This window comes from Saimiri boliviensis, chromosome 15 (genome assembly GCF_048565385.1).
Source record: "Saimiri boliviensis isolate mSaiBol1 chromosome 15, mSaiBol1.pri, whole genome shotgun sequence".
Taxonomy (NCBI): Eukaryota; Metazoa; Chordata; class Mammalia; order Primates; family Cebidae; genus Saimiri; species Saimiri boliviensis.
The window spans coordinates 35,892,538-35,912,211 of record NC_133463.1 but is presented as its reverse complement, the minus strand read 5'-3'; the positions used below and the strand labels follow the sequence as shown (position 1 = coordinate 35,912,211).

General features: G+C 39.4%; 1 protein-coding gene and 1 long non-coding RNA gene across 5 annotated transcripts in view; one reads left to right on the top strand and one right to left on the bottom strand.

The window, feature by feature from the left end:
* NECAB1 (N-terminal EF-hand calcium binding protein 1) overlaps window positions 1–19,674 on the top strand; it is a 263,262-nt gene that overhangs the window by 105,982 nt on the left and 137,606 nt on the right. For 2 of the 3 annotated variants that reach the window (XM_074386885.1, XM_074386886.1), the window contains exon 3: window positions 14,023–14,047. In XM_074386885.1, coding sequence (XP_074242986.1) covers window positions 14,023–14,047 — 25 coding nt within the window. Of the gene's footprint in view, window positions 1–3,653; window positions 4,062–14,022; window positions 14,048–19,674 lie in introns of those variants that run through there. The other variant, XM_003940515.4, reaches the window with a different exon arrangement.
* Window positions 1–19,674, bottom strand: part of LOC141581450 (uncharacterized) — a 110,703-nt gene that overhangs the window by 49,616 nt on the left and 41,413 nt on the right. Inside the window, exon 3 of one of the 2 annotated variants that reach the window (XR_012514078.1) lies at window positions 11,097–13,015. The exons of the other annotated variant lie outside the window; for it this stretch is intronic. This is a non-coding gene — a long non-coding RNA (uncharacterized LOC141581450). Of the gene's footprint in view, window positions 1–11,096; window positions 13,016–19,674 lie in introns of those variants that run through there. 2 annotated transcript variants of the gene reach the window in all.

Here is a 19,674-nt window from a genome sequence, read left to right as displayed (position 1 = left end):
ATTCAGGACCCGCACCATGGGGACAGGCACTTAGAGAGGAAGGGGATTTACATCCTAAGCTACCAAGGTGACAAAAATGTCCACTAACCTCACTGAAAGGATTCTGAGTCATTACTCAAAAGGGAAGGATAACCTTCCCTAGAATTTGAAATATAAATCAGATAGATTCCCAGCTATCTGAAATAGTTTAGATAATAGTTCTTCTACGAGGCAGAGATGGATTGAAATACAATATATTCCCACACAGCTATCATCTACTGAAATGCTAGAAATACCTTCGTGTCAAAGGCTTATCACAGGAAGCCTGAGAGCTAGAATCAGAATTATATTTCTATTTTTTCTTTAGGCCCTTGCTACAAAGAAGATGCATTTCCTCCCTCAAGTTGGTTGTCTGCTGTTTGCAACTGATACTGTGCACAGCAGTGCAGTACCCGTGTTTCGTGAAAACGTGTGAAAACTTTTTTCAAAAATGCATGCTGTCTAGATAAAAAGAAAACTATAAAAAATATGTTTGGTTGCCACTTTGTAGGGCCTACTGAATTTGTCTGTAAATGTGAATCTAATTGCCATCTATTTCTACTAGAGCCTCCTGTGAACATTACATTTCCATTAGTCAGCTAGAGCAGAATGTATTCCTGTGTTCACACAGGAATCATAAAAATAAATAATGACCAGTTGGTTATTTAATAATTTATATTTCTTCTTGATGGACCATTAGAAGAAATAAGCAAAGCCACAGGTACAGAAAACGTAATTCATTGTCAGTGAAGGGCAAAGGAATGTTTTTACTGAAGTGTTACAAACAGCTTCCTGGTTTTGAATCATGACTGCTGATTATTCTCCTGTTCTTCATTTGTAATCAGAGAAAGTCTCCTTTATTACCTGTTCTTGTTACCATGGGATTGGCATAAAAATATTACCACTTGCATGGTTGAATTTGAGGGCTTGAGGAACCTTTACAACTTGGGTTAGAGGGGTCAGACTTAAACTGCACTTGCTGCAGAAAAAACTATTCAATTCTTCATCCAAGTCAGGGATAAACAACATATTATTTTGATAAATCCAGTAACTTGATGTTCATGGTTGATAGCCCCCTCCTTGTCCTGGCTTTTCTCCTTCAGTGATTTGAATGTCCAGTGCCCATTTGATGGGTTGGCCAGTATGCTTTTTAAAAATAATTTTGTATTTATTTTGATTAACAGTTGTCAAAGAGAAGGGTCTATTCTCACAGTTCAGGTAAAGAAATTTGCAGTTAATTAGGAAAATGCACATAAAAATGCCAGATGAATATTCCTGAAGAACAGCTCCCATAAATATCTCTCCCCTGATTAAGTTTAATTTCTCTAACTCTCTGCCTAATTAGTCCTATCCCTGGACTTCACAAATTTTCATCCTATAGCTTCTGCCTATTTTCTGAGACTTTATTCTACTTTTTTTCTGTACTGTATGTACAGCACAAATTTGGTGATTCTTAATCCTTGCCGCACATCAGAATCACATGGAAATCTTCAAACAAACAAACATTAATGCCCTGGGTCCACCACATGCTAATTGGAAGTGAATTTGAGGATGAAACACAGGCATAAGTTTGATATGTGTGTGTTTGTGTCGGGAGGGTTAGTTCCTTATTTTGGTTATCTGTTGTTACAAATCCAACCACCCCAATGCTTATTTATATAAAACAGTATACATTTATTATGCTCCCAATTCTGTGGGCTAACTGTTCTGACAGGGCACAGCACTGGCAGTGTGCCTTTACTCCATGATGTCCAGCGTTTTGGCTGGGACAACTCACACGGCTAGGAATGTCTCCAAGACCTGGGGGTTGGAGTCATCCAGCGGCTTCCTTATGGACATTCCCGCTGTTGAGGCTGGAATAATGCAAAGGCTCAGCTTAGCTAGACCTGTAAGCCAGGTGTCTACATATACCTTTCCACATTGCTTGGGCTTCCTCAAAGCATGGTGGCTGAAGGTAGAAAAACTTCCTGTATGGAAGTTCAGGAACTCAGGAGCAAATCCACTGTAAAAAGTGGAATTGCAAAGGCTTTTATGCACCTAGCTTCACTTGTGTTCCATTTTACTCATTGAAGCCATCACGATCTTTCAGATTCAAGGAAAGGGGACTCGTTTCTCTACAGGAAGAATGTCAGTGAATTTGTGGGCAAATTTTAAAGTTGCCACACACCTCAGGTGATTCCAATGTACAGGCAGAGTTGAGAACAACTGGATTCATTTTATTTTTAAGCACCCATCTACAAAGCAGCAGTAGGACTTGGGTGAAGTGAATGAGACACTTAGAGTGCAGAATTTAAGGAAGTCGCTCTCAGGATCATGAGAGCGCAGGTTGAGCCTGAGAGCATGTGCTTCCTTACATTTTGTGCTCAAAGTGCCTCACTTGCCACACCTAGTTCTGACTCTGCTACAGAGCAACTGTGTATGAACCATTAGAGTGAGGGGGACTTGGATTCCTGGACTAGTCAGGGCTTTAGTATTGGGATTTGCAAAGCCCAGGTAGGATCTGGGATTCTGTATATTTACAGGAGTCCCCACTAGGCTACTTCCAGCTTCCATGTGCTTCCCTGGTGCCATGCCTTTGCTTATGCTGTTCCCTCTGCCTGGAAGTATTTTCTTTCTGTTTTTATCAAGTATGGAATATCTACTGATTTTTAAGGTCCATTTCATATACTGCCTTTTATATGAAGCTCTTCTTGGTCCCCACAACCAGAGTGTAACCGTCCCTCCTAAGAAACCCATAGCACATTTTACATGCCTTTAAGACTTGCACAGGTTGATCAGCACTTTGGTTGTTTGTGGGCTTGTCTTATTGAAAGAACATGTTTACTTTCCTCTGAAGTACACAAAAAGGAGGTCTGGTGGATCCTCTCCATCGGTTCCCACTGGCAGAGGCAGAGTCTTGTGTGTAGACAAGGCTCTTCCTTTTTTGCCTCCCAGATAGCTCAAGTTTGTAACCGACACATATGCATTTTAGATGCCCAAAAACTGGATCTCTTTCCTGATGAAAGTTATGGTCAACTTCCTATTTTTACAGGCTTCAAAGAAGCCCTCACATACGGAATTATTACTCTGGTTTAAATGGTTAAACACAGATAAGGACCGCGTCTTTATCCTGACTTTGGAAAACTGCATTGTTGAACGTTACCTCACAATCCTTGCCCCAGAGCAAATGCTTTGGAGCCTACTCTGGGCAGAGTTCATAGCACTGCCTTTGTCACCACACCACCACAGGTAAGCCTCAGAACCCTCTGTGGTGAGACCACCATGACCATTTTACTGAGGAGGAAAACTGAGGCTTACAGGTTTAGTCAATTCTTAGAGCGCAAGATAACACGGAATGGCTCAATCCCAACACCAAACCCGCTGCTCCCTGCTTGGTGGTACCCATGATCCCCACCTCTGCCTTTGGGAAGGGTAAGGGAGAGAGGCCCCCGGGACCAAAAGCAAAACGGGTAGAACCTGTCAGAATTCCTTCCTACTTATGGTATCCACTCTGAAGTGAGGCTGGGGCGTCCTTACTTTGCGCTTTGGCTGCTCAGGACAAACGCCCTGCCACCAGTCCCCTCTCTCTCTCCGAAAACCCTCCTCAGTCCCTGCACTTGGGGCCGTCGTTGGGTGGGCAGGGGCCCCCAGGTTATCTCCAGCCGTGGCCAATGGCCGTGCTGGCGGGGCAGAGCCCGCTCCCCTCCACGCGTTGCTAAGTGCGAGGATGACACGGATCCAGACGCCGTTAGCCGAGAGAAGGGAGAGGCGAGAGTCGGAGCGCGTGGGAGCGCAGAGGCTGGAGGAGGGAGGGGGAGCCCGCGCACAGAGCGCGGAGGGAGGCGCGCCCGGGAGCGAACATCCACCGGGATCCGGAGCGAAAGCAGCAGCTGCGGCCGCGCCCTTGTCGAGCCCGGTGCATCCGCCTAGCCCCGCTCCGCCCGCAGTGGTCAGGGCTACAGAGGATGGAGGATTCCCAGGAGACATCGCCGTCTTCCAACAACTCCTCGGAGGAGCTCAGCTCTGCCCTGCAGCTGTCCAAGGGCATGTCCATCTTCCTCGACGTAAGTACAGACGGCGGGAGCTAGACGGGTGCTTCCCAGCATCTTTCTTTTCACCTCCCCAAAGGAAGGGGTTCCGTTCAGGTGCTGACCAGCCAATGCTTTGTTCCCAGAACACGGGCGAGAACTACCTCCTTTCCCTCCAGAAAATACCACCGATGCAAATGATGCAAATGAAGAAGAACCACTGTCCCTTAATTTGCAGCTAGGGCTGTCCCAGACCTGCAGCTTGTGGGTTAACAACCCTTAAGAAAATTACAAAAGTTAGATTTTCCAACAGGCTAGGTTTCATAGGGACACTATTGCAAATACAACAATCAATATTTGCATGCATAGGACATTTTAAAGGGGCGCAAGGTGTGCGGGGGTGAGGTGGGGACACTGTCCCAACTCATCTCTAATGCGCCCTATTTGCAGCCTCCACCCTCATGGATGCGCTCAAGCAACCCAGCGAGGGAAGCAGCAGAGATTGAGAGGCCCTCGCCACCCTCCCCCAGGCCCCCTTGGAAAACAATTACTTTGAGCATATTTGTTTTTCTTTCTACAGTGGTGAGAAAGATCATTTTCATAATTATTCTTTTTGTCACTGCCACCTTTTCTATGTTCCCTTTTTCTTCCCTGATATTCTCCTTCTCTGTACCTCTCCAAGTTGCAATTACCATTGTCATCTTCATCAATTCTAGCTTTTGACTGTCCCTTTGGTCCTATTTCTTACTTCGGTATCGACTGCCTGCCTTCATTACTCTAATCTGATCACATCCTTTCTTTTCTTTCTGTGCTGTTTTTCTTCCAATATGCCGTGGTTTCTATCTTTATGACACTTTTATTTCTTATTTATTTCTCGATTTTGTTTTCCTCACTTTCCTGCTGTTTCTGTTCTCTGCATTTTCCCCTCTGTTGCCCATCTCTTTTCTCTGCTTCAGGGCTTCTCTCAGCTACTTGCCCAGCTCAGGGCTCTCCCAGCCCCTCAGTTGTCACATTCATGCTGTTGCCCGAGGTTGTGTCTAGCTCAGTGGGGACAATTCTGGCTGCTTCTTATTTAGGCATGATAGAAAATGGCAAAGGGTATAGAGCAGTGCTATGTGCTCTATCTTCTACCCTTCTCTGAGTTACCCTTTCTTATTAAAATGAAAATGAGTGGGAGATGGGCCAGAGGCCAGATACATTTGCTCATGGAGAGATGAGAATATGAGGAAATCAAATTATTAGTATCATCATGGTGAGGCAGAGATAAAGAGGCTAGGAAGATGCAAATAACTCTCCTCAGTTTATTTTGAATGGATTGGCCAGAATTATTTTTAACTCTAGGGAAATAAACTCCTATCAGTAATTCAACCTGTTGTGAGGCAAATGATAGAAGCAAGGTTCAACTGTGTGTACTGGCAGCCTTCACCCCTAATCACCTGGTGGCTGCAATTGGAGATCCAGGCATTCAGGAATAGTCACCTCCTTCCCACCAAATCTCAGGTGGGTGATTCCTATTGAGCCATTTAATCAGATGTTGAAGTACCTTATCCTTCATGAGAATTTGTCTCTGCCTTTGGCCAATCAGATGATGTTATTGGTGCTGATAGCTTAACAGGCTGATCTTATTTCAAGTTTTGCTGTTTAGGGCCATAAAGCCCTTGAGGTGGTGAGCTGGGAGAAGAGAAGGGCACTACAACACACCTGAAAAGTCAGGGCCCATGGAAATCATGTCAGTTATGAGGCTGACAAGTAACCATGAAGTTGACTGAAAGGGAACAAGTGGGGCCTCCATTCATTCTGACCTGATCTTCACTCCATTGCACATCGACATCAAGTGCTTCCCTGTGCTTTTTAAAAAGCAGTTCACAAACCCTGGTGATAGTGTGGAGATGAATGGATTAAAACTATACAAATGGAAAGTCATCCTCCTGACTCATACACCAGCCGTAGCTTAAGTGTTCAACGGCAATGTTTTTAAAAAGAGAAAATTAAAATTTCGTTTTTTATTATCTATGCATGATTGTTTCCAAGTCTGTAAACAAACAGCATCAGGTGCCTGTACTAAAAGAACTTGTAGTCTATGAATAGGGTGCTCTTGCTTTTTTATATTTCAGGGATTTAAAAATAAAAATATGAAACTGATTCCATATGAGAGATTTTGACATGCTTGTCAGTAAAATGCTAGAGTCTACAAAAAACACCTGCCATTGGATTTTGTCTCAAATGGAAAAGATTTTGTTTACACTTTTCTTTGAGTTATTTTGTGAAAAATCTAACGCTGATGAAATACGTGATATGAAAAATGATTTGTTACTTAAGAATTTGTGAATTATTCATTTCTGGATCATATGCTTCTAGCAAAATAAAATGAAATATACATGCATCACTTTATTAGATTTAATATATTCTAGTGGCACTAGCAAGGAAGTTACTTTTAAAATTCTCTTCATATTGTAATAAATAGGTGATAGATATTACCTGTTCCAAACTGGAACAAGTAATTATCTGTGTGGCCTCTGTGTCACACAAATAATTTCCAAATTTGAGGAAAACTTTGATTTCTAGTGCTTTTTATTGCAATGTCACTGGAATAATCAATCATTTAAGAAAGGATGTAAACTGCTATTGAGGATACAATTAATGACATGATGCACATGACCAGCTGTTTAGAAGCTAGAGACAGATTTTAACAAGAAAATCGGAGACAGATTTGCCACAACTGTTTGGCTTTTGCTTCACTATCCTCTCCAAATCAGCAACAGTAATGTCTATGATACTTACTTCTGTTGTGAGTATGAAATAAGAGTTCATAGTCTAGAAAATGGAAACAAAAAGTGTTCCAAAATTTAAATTATTATGGTTATTTTAGTGTTCCACACTGAGTGGATAAGTAACAGCAACAGTAGCTAAATCCACAAACTGATACGGGGACTATTTCTTCATAAATCTAACTTATATAACTGTCTTGCTAGAATATGACAGAATTAAATCTCAGTTCATCATAAATACTCTTGAATACCTGTTGGGGGCTTAGAAAACCTACCATTGATGCCAAGGTATGCCAGTACATTGAGGCTGGAGCGAGCATTTGCACAGAGCATGCCACAGGAAAGGGACTGAACTGGGTCCTGGCAACACAGGGGACCCGGGGGATGACTGTTGCTTTTCCTTTTATACCAGTGGACTATCATTTCCCAGCTTGCTGCATTCCAGCTAACAGAGAAGAACTCTAGTTTGGAATACTAGTCCATATAGTATATGTCTCCTCTTTGGAGTCATTACATTAATCAACTCCACTACTCTGCAAAGGGAGAAAAACAACCTTCAACTCACTCCCAAAAGCAAGATAAATTCCCAAATGAAATTAGTTGCAACTTCACCCACCCAATACCACTTTCCTTTCCCATCAGTTTTCTTTTGATTTTCAACTTGAAGAGAAGTGACTATTCCTCACTTCACGGCTGAAATGGGAGGGAGGCTGAGAGGTTGTGAAGGGGAGAAATGACTTTACTGCTTATCTTCCCTTCCTTCCTTCATCTAAGCATGCACACTCATGTACATTCTGAACACAAGATACAGTGTGTAGACAGGAACTTGGTGAAAAGAAGAATTAGTTTCTCTTCACAAGGATACCTAATGAAGTATCTGAAACCCTGCATATGCTTACTGCATATGACGTGTGAGATGGACAGAGGACTGTCAAAGCAGCATGAGGCTTCCAGATGCAATGGTTCTGTGAGTGAACTCTGTTATAGCCACACACCACCCATCTCACCTTGAAACACATACACACTTGCTCATTTGAGTGAGATTATCCAATTCAGGAAACGGCAGTTAACCCCATCATTGTCTACCCTCATTGGCAAGGCAAATGTCACTCTTGTAGTTATAGGAACCAGCAGAAATTAGAAACAAACAAACATAAAACAAAAAAAAACAACTTAATGCATGCTGGACTTAATACCTAGGTGATGGGTTGATAGGTGCAGCAAACCACCATGGCACACATTTACCTATGTAACAAACCTGGACATCCTGCACATGTTCCCTGGAACTTAAAAAAAGTATTATTATTTTTGAGACAGTTTCTCTCTTGTTGCCCAGGCTGAAGTGCAATGGCTCCATTGCAGCTCACTGCAACCTCCACCTCCCTGGTTCAACTGATTCTCCTGACTCAGCCTCCTGAGTAGTTTGGATTACAGGCATGTGCCACCATGCCTGCCTAATTTTGTATTTTTAGTGCAGACGGGGTTTCTCCATGCTGATAAGACTGGTCTCGAACTCCTGACCTCAGGTGGATCACCTTCCTCGATCTCCCAAAGTGCTAGATTACAGGCATGAGCCACCGTGCCCAGCCAAAATAATTATATTTAAAAAGAAAAAAACGTAAAAGTTAGTCTTACTGCTATCATACATTAAAAATGGTCTGCCCACACTGGACCAACCCTAGGCAAAATTGAGAAGATGAACATGTGTGTTAATTCCATCTCTCCATCCATCTTACAGTACCTGCTTCCTCACATCCAGTTTCAGGGCAACTAGTGGCCCAGTAGCGAAACTACCTGCTGGAAGTCCGAACCCATCTACCCTGACTCAGCCACTGTGCCTTCCCTGGGTGGTGGGACTCCATGTTCTAGATGCGTCTTGGGTCCCTGCCTTATATTCCAGTTTCTCAGGAATATACAAAGGGATTATTTCACCTCGTTATCAAATCTTAACCTGATGCCTGGTAGGAGGCACTGAGAAATATTAGTTCAGTAAATGATGATTTTGTCCATTTTTTAATGCTTCAAAGAAAACATTTGCCTTTTAACACCTTCCTTCAATAACTGAAAGTGATAAATAAGGAATTTTAGTGGAAGCCATCAATATTTTTAATGTAAAGGAATCTATTTGACAATCTTGAAATTGTAGCAAAAACACAGTATTACCTGTCTTCAAATTTTGAGCCTGACCATAATATTTAAATTTATTTACCATCCATCTAGTAGTAGCAACCTTAAGATTAGCTGACACAGATTATTCTGGTACCATAACATAATGAGCTTGCTTCTCATCTGCAGTACGTTTTTTTTATTAGCCCATGGACTCAGAGACAAAATTTGGAACAGAGACAGTTCTGTTCATATTTAGTTACAAAGAACTGTCTTAATAACAAAAACTGCTGTTTTAATTTCATCTCAAAGAAGCTAAATGCTACTTGAGATTGTTCTTTATAAAATGAAATCAACAGAAGTCCTGGGTCTAACTCTGTGGTGTATGATTATTCCTATTCTTGTTTACTTTGAATTCCTGAGGACAAAATACAGCTTGAAATAGAATCTTAGAAGGTATCAAAAGTAAGAAATAGGATGTGTTTCATTTCTCCCTGACTCTCAGCTGGGGATCCGTGGTTGCAGAGGACAGGAAGAAGCTGGTTGTGATGAAAGAATGAATCCTCAAAATCCCCACTAGCAATTACCTCTATAGAGGAAAAAAGAATCTGGGTCTCATTTTGCTTTAAGCATAGCTCTTACTATTGAAAGCAGTCCTCCGGCAGTAATTACATCAATTTAGTAAAAAGAAGGATCATCATCTTCTCCATGCAAGTCTAGATGATACCTACCTGTTTCTGGAAAAGTTTCATGAGTGAGATCTTTAGTGGTAAAACTAGTGTCTTATAATAAAGCATACTGTGGCAATGATTAGATTTATCTGTACCTCATTTCCGTGAAGTCGGCAGAATGAAAGAAGGATAATGTTTTTGTAGTAAAAAGAGGTAAAACAGACAACTTGGGAATAAAAACGATTGCTCATGTTTCAAGCTGGCCAGCAAAAAGTGACAATCTAAATATAAAAATAGCTCTGGTTATTTAACTATAACTACAAGTTACTTAAGAAAAAAAAATCCTCAAGGTCCCTTCCAAGTAATTAAAATTTGTCTTTGCAATATGCTAGTGGGACATCCTCTTTGGTACTGTATATAACATAACTCTGTAGTGTGTTATCCAGGTCATTTTCTATTAGCATGCCTATCAGGGCTAACTTTATTGCAGCTAGCAGAAAAAAATCATACAAACTGTCTTGAGATTATTTTTGAAAATAATTTATTGGCTCCTGTAATGAAAAAGCAGAGGTCATCTCATCAAGATTGCTTAATCAGAGACTCAGGGAGTGCTATCTGGATCCGCCTTCTTTAAGTCTCTGAACACTACTTTTTTGGGTGTTCGTTCTTTCCAGGTTATATGTTGTACTAATTTCCCAGGGCTGCTGTAACAAGCTACCACAATAGAATATACTCTCCACAGTTCTGGAGGTGAGAAGGGCAAAATCAAGCTGCTAGCAGGATGGTGCTGCCTGGGAAAGCTCCAGAGGGGAAACTGTATCACGCTTCTTCTGCTTCTGATAGCCCCTGTCAGTCCTTTGACATCCTTAGCTTTCAGCTGCTCCATGCCAATACCTGCCTCTTTGATCATATGGTCTCTACCATCTATTTCTGCATCTCTGAATTTCTCTCCTTATAAGGTCCCCCGTCATTGGACTTAGGAACCACCCAGTCCAGTTATATTTTATGTTAATGTAATTATCATATAAGCAAATCCTATTTCTTTTCCTTTATAACTAAACTTTTATTTTAGACTCAGGGGGCATATGTGCAGATTTCTTACATGGGTATATCACATGATGGCGAGATTTGGGGTACAAATGATACCATCATCCAAGTAGTGAGCATAATATGCAACAGTTAGTTTTCCAACCTTTTCCCTCAACCTCTTCCCTCCATTAGTCCCTAGTGTGTGTTGCTGCCATCTTTATGTTCATGTGTACCCAATGTTTAGCTCCCACTTATAAGTGAGAATATGCAGTGTTTGGTTTTCTGCTTCTGCATTAATTCACTCAGGAAAATGGCCTCCAGTTGCATCCATATTACTGCAAAGGACATGATCTTGTTCTTTCTTATGGCTGTGTAGTGTTCTACGATGTATATGTACCATATTTTCTTTATCCAGTTGACCATTGATGGGCATTTAGATTCATTTAGCATTTTTGCTATTGTGAATAATGCTGCAATGAACATAAGAGAGCCATGTGTCTTTTTGGTAGAATGGTTTATTTTCTTTTGGATATATAGCCAGTAATGGGATTGCAGACTCAAATGGTAGTTCTGTTTTAAGTTCTCTGAAAAATCTCCAAACTACTTTCCACAAGATGGACTAATTTACAACCCCACCAACTGTGTATGGGCAATCCCTTTTCTCTGTAGCAGCTCCAGCATCTGGTTGTGTTTTTTTGTTTTTTAACTTTTGGATAATAGCCATTCTGACAGATGTGAGATGATAGCATATTGTGGTTTTGATTTGCAATTCTCTGATGATTAGTGATGATGAGCATTTTTTTTTTCATATGTTTCTTGGCCACTTGTATGTCTCCTTTTGAGAAGTGTCTGTTCATATCTTTTGCCCACTTCTTAATGGGGTTGTTTTTGTTTTTTGAAATAAGTTTCTTACAGATTCTGTATATTAGTACTTTGTTGAATGCATAGTTGGTGAATATTTTCTCCCATTCTGTAGATTCTCTGCTTACTCTGTTGATGGTTTCTTTTCCTGTGCTCTGGCCCTTTAGTTTAATTAGTTCCCACTTGTCAGTTTTAGTTTTTGATGCAATTGCTTTTGAGAACTTAGTCCTAAATGTTTTTCCAAGGCCAATTATTTCTTAATGTCCAGAATAATATTTTCTAGGTTTTCTCATAGGATTTTTGTATTGTGAGGTCTTATATCTAAATTTTTAATCCATCTTGAGTTAATTTTTGTCGATAGTATTAGATAGTGCTCCAGTTTCATTCTTCTGCATGTGACCTACTAGTTATTCCAGCACCATTTATTGAATAGGGAGTCCTTTACCTATTATTTATTTTTGTTGATGTCACGGAAGATCAGATGGTTGTAGGTGTAAAGCTTTATTTCTGTATTCTCTATTCTGTTCCATTATTGCATCTGGGTTTTGTTGTTGTTGTTGTTCCAGTACCATGCTGTTTTGGTTGCTGTAGCCTTATTGTGTAGTTTGAAGTCAGGTAATGTGATGCCTCCTGCTTTGCTCTTTTTTTTTTTTTTTTTTTTTTTTTAGAATTGCTTTAGCTATTTGGGCTCCATTTTGGTTCCATGTAAATTTTAGAACAGTTTTTTCTAATTCTGTAAAAAATGACATTGGTAGTTTGATAGGAATAATATTGAATGTATACATTACTTTGGGTGGTATGGTCATTTTAACAATATTTATTTTTCCAATTCATGAGCATGAAATGTTTTTCCATTTGTATGTGTCATTGTTGATTTCTTTCTGCAGTGTTTTGTAATTCTCCTTGTGGAGGTCTTTCCCTTATTTGGTTAACTGTATTCCTAGGTATTTTATTTTTTGTATGGCTGTTGTAAATGGGATTGTGTTCCTGATTTGGCTCTCAGCTTGAATTTTATTGCTGCATGAATATACTACTGATTTTTGTACCTTTATTTTGTGTCTTGAAACTTTATTGAAGTCATTTATCAGTTCCAGGAGCCTTTTGGTGGAATCTTTAGAGTTTTCTAGGTATAAGATTATTTCACCAGTGAAGAGAGATAATTTGGCTTCTTATTTTCCTATTTGGATGCCTTTTATTTCTTTCTCTTGCCTGATTGCTCTGGCAAGGACTTCCAGTACTATGTTGAATAGGAGTGGTGAGAGTGGGTGTCTTTGTTTTGTTCTAGTTCCAGTTCTAGTTCTTGCATTCAGGGGAATGATTCCAGCTTTTGCCTGTTCAGTATGATGTTGACTGTGGGTTTGGAATAGATGGCTCTTATTATTTTGAGATATGTTCCTTCGATGCCTAGGTTTTTCAGAGTTTTTATCACGAAGGAATGTTGGATTTTATTGAGGCCTTTTCCTCCCAAAAAGAAACTTTATTTCCAGATAAAGTTATATTCATAGATACTGTGCATTAGTACTTCAGCATTCGGTTTTGGAGGACACAATTCAACCTACAATATATCCAATAACAAAATGATTGATAGCAATGCACTGACTATATATTCCCAAGTTCAAAGCCAGCAGAAGGTATAGTATGTCCCTCTCCTAACCACTCAAGCAAAACCATGGTTTGTCATTCACTGGCCCTAATGTGCTCATGTCTGAGCAGTCACTGTTTCTCAGACATGAGTGCTCTGCCCAACACTGGAGCACGTAAGCCAAGCAAGCAGGAAAGGTTGGCTTCCCAGAGAACATTAGAAATCATTACTAAAGAGTACTAGATACTAGATGGCCAAATACTTCTTATACATCAAGACAATTTAAATGCATCCAAAATAATATGATTAATAAAATATAAATAAAGTAGATATAGTATAGTCATGTGGGCTACTGTTTACCCATGGTGTATTATTTTTCTTTTATGTTTTTTTAATCCCCGTTTTATTGAGGTATGGTTGACTTACATTAAAGCATACATATGTGAAGTGTAAACTTGATGAGTTTTAACATATATGAAACCATTATCACAATCAAGATAGTAACTCTATCACCTGCAAAAGTTTTCTCACATCCTCTTGTAATCCACTCTTCCCTGCCCCGCCCTGCCCATTCCTAGGAACCTTAATCTGCTTTCTGTCCTTATAGATTAGTTTACATTTTTAAGAATTTTATATACATGGAATTATAAGTAGATACTCTTTTGTGCCTAGGTTTTCTACTCAGCCTAATTAGTTTTAGATCTATCCAGGTTGTTGTGTCAATAGCTCATTCATTTTTATTGCTCAGTAGTATTCTATTGCATGGCTATAACACAGTTTGTTTCTCCATTCATGGTTTGTTTATCCATGGACACTTGGGTTGTTTTCATGTTTTATATATTATAAAGAAAGATCTTAATTGGGAAACCCTTAAAATTAGAATGTATTTTATTTAATCACAGATAAATTATGTGTAGGTGTAATGTTCACTGCAATATTTATTTAAAATGGTGATAATTTTTTATCTTTTTCCTTTCCAGATACTGAGGAGAGCAGACAAAAATGGTAAGACCAAAAATCTACAGTTTCTATTTACTAATCTCTTACATTTTAGATTACCTTATAAAGAATAATAAGGAAAAAGGGGAGAGTGCTGGAAAATGACATATAAAATACCACCTTATTGTACTAGTGATCATTTTAGATAACTTTTAAGCCCTAAATATTCATAAGAAGTTGGCAGAAAAATTTACATTTGACAGGAATGTTTGTGCCTTTGAAGTGAGGAGTTCTGCTATATTTGAGCTCTGGCTTTTCCTTTTCATGCTTTAAAAAATAATTTTGCAGCAGTAACAGCTTCTATTCATTGAGGGTCTACTGTGTGCCAGGCATTGGGCCAAGTGTTTTGTGCATATTATGTCCTAGAATTATTAAGATACAAAGTTGATACTGGACCCCAGGTCTGTATGACACCCATGTCTGGACTCTCCACACTGAACTTTATGGTAGCTTTGGGGATACTATTGCACTGCAGGAGGGCTGCCTGGAAACCTGCATTGCCAGCTTTATCTCTACCCCATCGTTCTTGGACACTGCTTTCCCATTTGAAGTGTATGCATTGGAAGTGATTATCTATAGTGACAGGGAAGTAGGAGATGCTAACTCCAAAATAAAAACTTGCTCTGTTGATTTAATGATGACTGCACAAAGTCTAATTGGAAGCTGTCATAAGCAGTATCTTTTCACTCTATTATTCCACTGGAAACTTTGTCCCAGAGAACACCAAATCAAAACTTATTAAGTTTTTTTTCCCTGCTATATTGTAAGTACTCTGGTAGAGGTATATTCTTGACAACAATTTCTTGACAAATTTAGGATACAAAGGGTTTTTTCCCTTTTTTTTGAAATCCCATTTCTTATCTATGGGGAAAGGTTACAGGTAGAGTCCAGATCTGACAGTTTAAAGACAGATGTTGCGGTCTATTTCACCCTTCAGCAGGCAGAGCAAGAAAAACTTGACTGACAAGATACACATTTCTACACAAAGGAAGGTTGTTAATCCAAGGAACAATGTAACAGTGTCCCAAGTCCCAATAATATTTAATTGTGCTTGGTCATCAAAAGATTTTCTCAGACTATGTTGTGGTGATTGCTATATTGTCAGTTAAATGTGGTTTTGTTTCCACTTGAAGCATTTGATTGCTTTGTTTTTAATTTTAGTTTTTGTTTTTTTTGAAACAGAGTGTTGCTTTCTCACCCAGGCTGGAGTGCAGTGGTGTGATCTGGGCTCACTGCAACTTCTGCCTCCTTTGCTCAAGCAATTCTCCTGCCTCCCAAGTAGCTGGGACAAGAGGTGCATGCCACCACACCCGACTAATTTTTGTATTTTTAGTAAGGACGATGTTTCACCATGTTGGCCAGGCTGATCTTGAACTCCTGACCTCAAGTGATCCACCCTCGTCAGCCTCCCACAGTGCCAGGATTACAGGCATGGGCCACTGCACCCAGCCCATTTGATTACTTTTAAATACAGAAATAATGACAGCATCATTTTGTCTTCTCATCTCATCCTTTCATCTTTTGCCTGATACCCAGCCCCAGGGATGCCTGATAGACAATTGAATAGCCCACTTGTCTCTGTGCTACCTGCCCTGTGTTTCAGTAGCTGTATCCATCTGAGAAATGCTTTTGCTTGCTCTCCACCCAGGCTCCTAGTTTTCTCAGGCTACACTTTCATTTTCTAGATCCCAAAGCTCTGATTTAGGGCCACTCTTAACTTTGTATTTCTCTTCTTTCCATCAAAATTAGCATAATCCATAGTCAGGGGAAAAAAAAGCACTGAACAAAAGTATTCACATGATTCAGTGGCTTATAATAACCTCAAATACCATGTTGCATGAAGTGGTCGCTTGCACTGGCAGACCCATGTCTCGTATTTCCTCACCTGCCCCTTCCCCAACAGACACCTGTTCCCCACTTACTGCCTCTCTGAATGCCCATCCCAACGTGCTGTCATACTACCTGCCTTCCTGCTTTTATCTTTCACAGTCTTCCACATGTACCCTCCTCTGCAGCTGCTGAAGCACTCAATCCCCTGGGCACCCCCCATCTACCACACTGCTATGATGTTGCCTTGCTGTGACCTCCGCCTCCTACAACTTTCCACCCTCAGTCAGCTTGAGAACACTCATGCTTTGCTATTCCTGCTCAAAAGGCACCTTATCTGGGAAACCTCCCCCGGTTCCCTCGACAGGCCGCACCCTCTTCTTGTGCTCTCAACTCTTTGGCACATATTGATTATTGTCCTTAAAGTGGAGACTGCAGTTGTTGGCTGGAGATTGTGCTTCTCTAAGCCAAACATGCCTCTCTAGGGCAAGGAACTTGTGTTACAAGTAGATAGTAGGCCCAGCTAGTGCTAGGTGCTCAATAGATGTGTGTTTAATGAATTAAAAAGAAAATTTAGCATATGTCCTATTCGGCCTCAAAAGAAAGAAGAAATTTTGTCATTTGTGACAACATGAATGGAATTGGAGGACATTACGCTAAGTGAAATTAGTCAGACGGAAAGACAAATACTGCATGTTCTCACTTCTATGTGTAGCCTAAAACATTTGAACTCACAGAAGCAGTGGGTAGAATGGTAGTTACAGAGGCTGGGGAGTGAAAAGAGTGGGGTGGTGATAGTCGAAAGGTACAAAGCCTCAGGAGGAATAAGTTTAGTTTTGTTTTTTTAGATCAATTGCACAGCATGATGAATATCGCTAATCATTGAGTTCTGTACATTTTGGTATCACTGAGAATTTCTTCTAATATTCTCATCACCGAGAAATCTCAAATATTTGAGGTGATGGAGATACTAATTAGCTTAATCTTTCCATATTGTATTTAAAAATTATAACATCACTTTGTATCCCATAAATAAATACAACTATAATTTGTCAATGTATAATAAAAATGTAAAAAGGATTGAGGATGGTTTGCTCCATTATTTCTCTCTCTTCTATGTCTACCTTTCCCCTACCTTTCATCCCACCTTACTCTTCTCCCTCAGTCTCAGTGTAAAGTTGGAGGGAGGCAGAGTCAAGCAGGTTTGGATTTAAACCACAAGTATGCAACCTAGTAACCTTTTAAAGGTATGCCCCTAGTAACCTTGTGAAGAGCATAGATAATGACATCTACTATGTAATGGGGTAATTATGAATAATAAATGAGGCACTATCTGTAAAGTTGCCAGGGAAATGCCTGGAACACAGTAACAACTAAACACTTGCTCATTTTGCCGCTGTTATGATTAATATTACCTCTATTGCTACTGAAAGCTTGAGCTGTTTTTTTGTGCTGTGATGACTTGGTTATCTGAGATATTTTTTAACGTATTAGTTATTTCTATTGCAGTGGAGTTTAGCAGAAAAGAAAAATAAAGCTATTTACCATATGTGCAGTATTTTAAAAGGAAAAAGATCATGGAAAATCTAATCTAAATGAGAAGATACAAGCATAAGAAAGTAAGCATCTCTCTGTACCATGTGTTCACCGCATTCTGTATTTGCAAATAAACAGCTGTTACATGTATTTCAGCTCTTAGTAACAGACCCTTATGTGATAGAATCCCTTGTGGACAGCGTAATTGGTGACAGAATAACAAAAGGAAGAAGAGGCAATAGGTGGTATAATTGTTCACCTGCCCAGAGGACAGATTTAGCTTTTGGAATCTATCTGACATCTGACAAAAAAAGAGAAGCTGCTGGATAAATTGGGCGGGGCAGGGGGAGGATACACAATTAGTGATTAGCTACAATAATGGCATCTTTAAGAGACTTTTTTTTTTTTCGTTTTTTTTTTTAAATCATAGGCTAGGATCCTAAACATAAAGATAGACCACAAAATAGAGTTGCTTAGGAGAGACGCTAGTGCTTTGATCCAAAGAGCCCCAAATTCAAGTTTTCAGAAATGTAAAACTTCTGAGAAGTTTATTTACGGGTTGAATGAAAATGGAAATGATATGTGGGTATTTATAAAATTTGCAAAAATATTTTTAATATTTAAATATATTTTATTTTAAAATATTTAATTGAGAAATAAAGGTCAAATATATTCAAGGTACATAATGTAATGATTAGATACATGCATATATTGTGTAAAGCTAACTACAACCAAATTAATTAAAACATTCATCACTACCCATCATGTACATTAGAGCCCCAGAATTTGTTCATCTTATAACTGCAAGTTTGTACCCTTGCCCATCATTTCCCATTTCCTCCATGCCAAGCCCATGGCACCCGCCATTGTACTCTCTGCTTCTACGAGTTCAACTTTTTCAGATTCCACATATAAGTGAGATTGCACAGTATTTGTTTCTCTGTGTGTAGGCAAGAATATGTTTGAAATCTTAGTAAGAGGCAAAATGAAAAGCTTCATAGTACTGAATAGCACCATCGGATTCCTCTTGTTGATTTGCACTTGCTAAGATCTGTTGTCATTCTTGATCAGTAAGTAGGAAGGCTGTGTGGGTGGCACTTTTGATCCCTGTTAAATCACTGTTCTCTCTAAGAGATTGTTATAGTTCTCCTCAGGCCTTTAGTCCAGTCCAGCAGTCTGTACATATTAAATTTGAGGGCAGAGATGGTACCTATTTCATATATCCCCAGGTCCACCATGGTGAGCATAATGGCTGCTGCAGCACAGACATTCATAAATATTTGTGAATTATTTATAGGAAATGCATAACCAACAATTTCACTGAAGAAATATAATCATATATATAATCTAATCAAATCAAGCACTGTTGTTGATTACCTGTTGTTTATTAATTAATAATGTTCAATAAAATGTATGGAGGACGTATTATGAGGTCTGTCTCACTTCATATTTGGTCATTTTTTTCACTTTGTTGTATATGCACCTATATATGTATTTCAGATTACAAATATACAAAGATAACTATAGTTATAGCCTGAATTTGTATACATCTTGAATATGATGTTCTGACACTCCAATATGCGGTAGTTTAATTGATTTAAGGCATTTGATACTTTCTTGGTAGGCTGGATTATGACTGAATGACTAACACACCTCCAGAAAATAATGTTGGCAATGAAAAATCCTAGCCTAAGAATAGTATGTATGCGTTTAGAGTATTTGTGTATTTAGAGATATTTTAAAGGCATCATTGGATTATGATCAATTCATTTGGAATTGATTATGTAAGAATTGGTAAGAGTCTTTCAAACTGCTTACCCATGTTTGGTTTATTCTATTAACATGTAAAAATACGTAGAAGCTAGAACAATATTCATAGTTACCAAACTATGAGTATTTCCACTAAAAGCTAGGTCATCACCTAGCAACCTTTCAAAGTCCCATAGAGCTCTGTGATTCTGTCTTTTGCACTTGGGAATAAGGCTTTCCTTTGATGTGAGCTACTCAATCAAGCATCACCACCCCTCACTGGGCTCTCCAGACTCTCTTATCTTCTAATCAGGGCTCTTTGCCCCAAATAAAATGGAGATTAAGGGCTGGGCCCAGGAAATGAGGAATATTGGCATAAGGCTGGTTTGTATTTCATAATTCCTCATACTTTCTGCAAATGTTTTTGGGAAAATAGTTAAACAAGAATCAGATAACTTATAGATTAACAGGGTTCTCACATAGATTTGTACTCATATGTTAACTCTCAGGTACATGCAGAC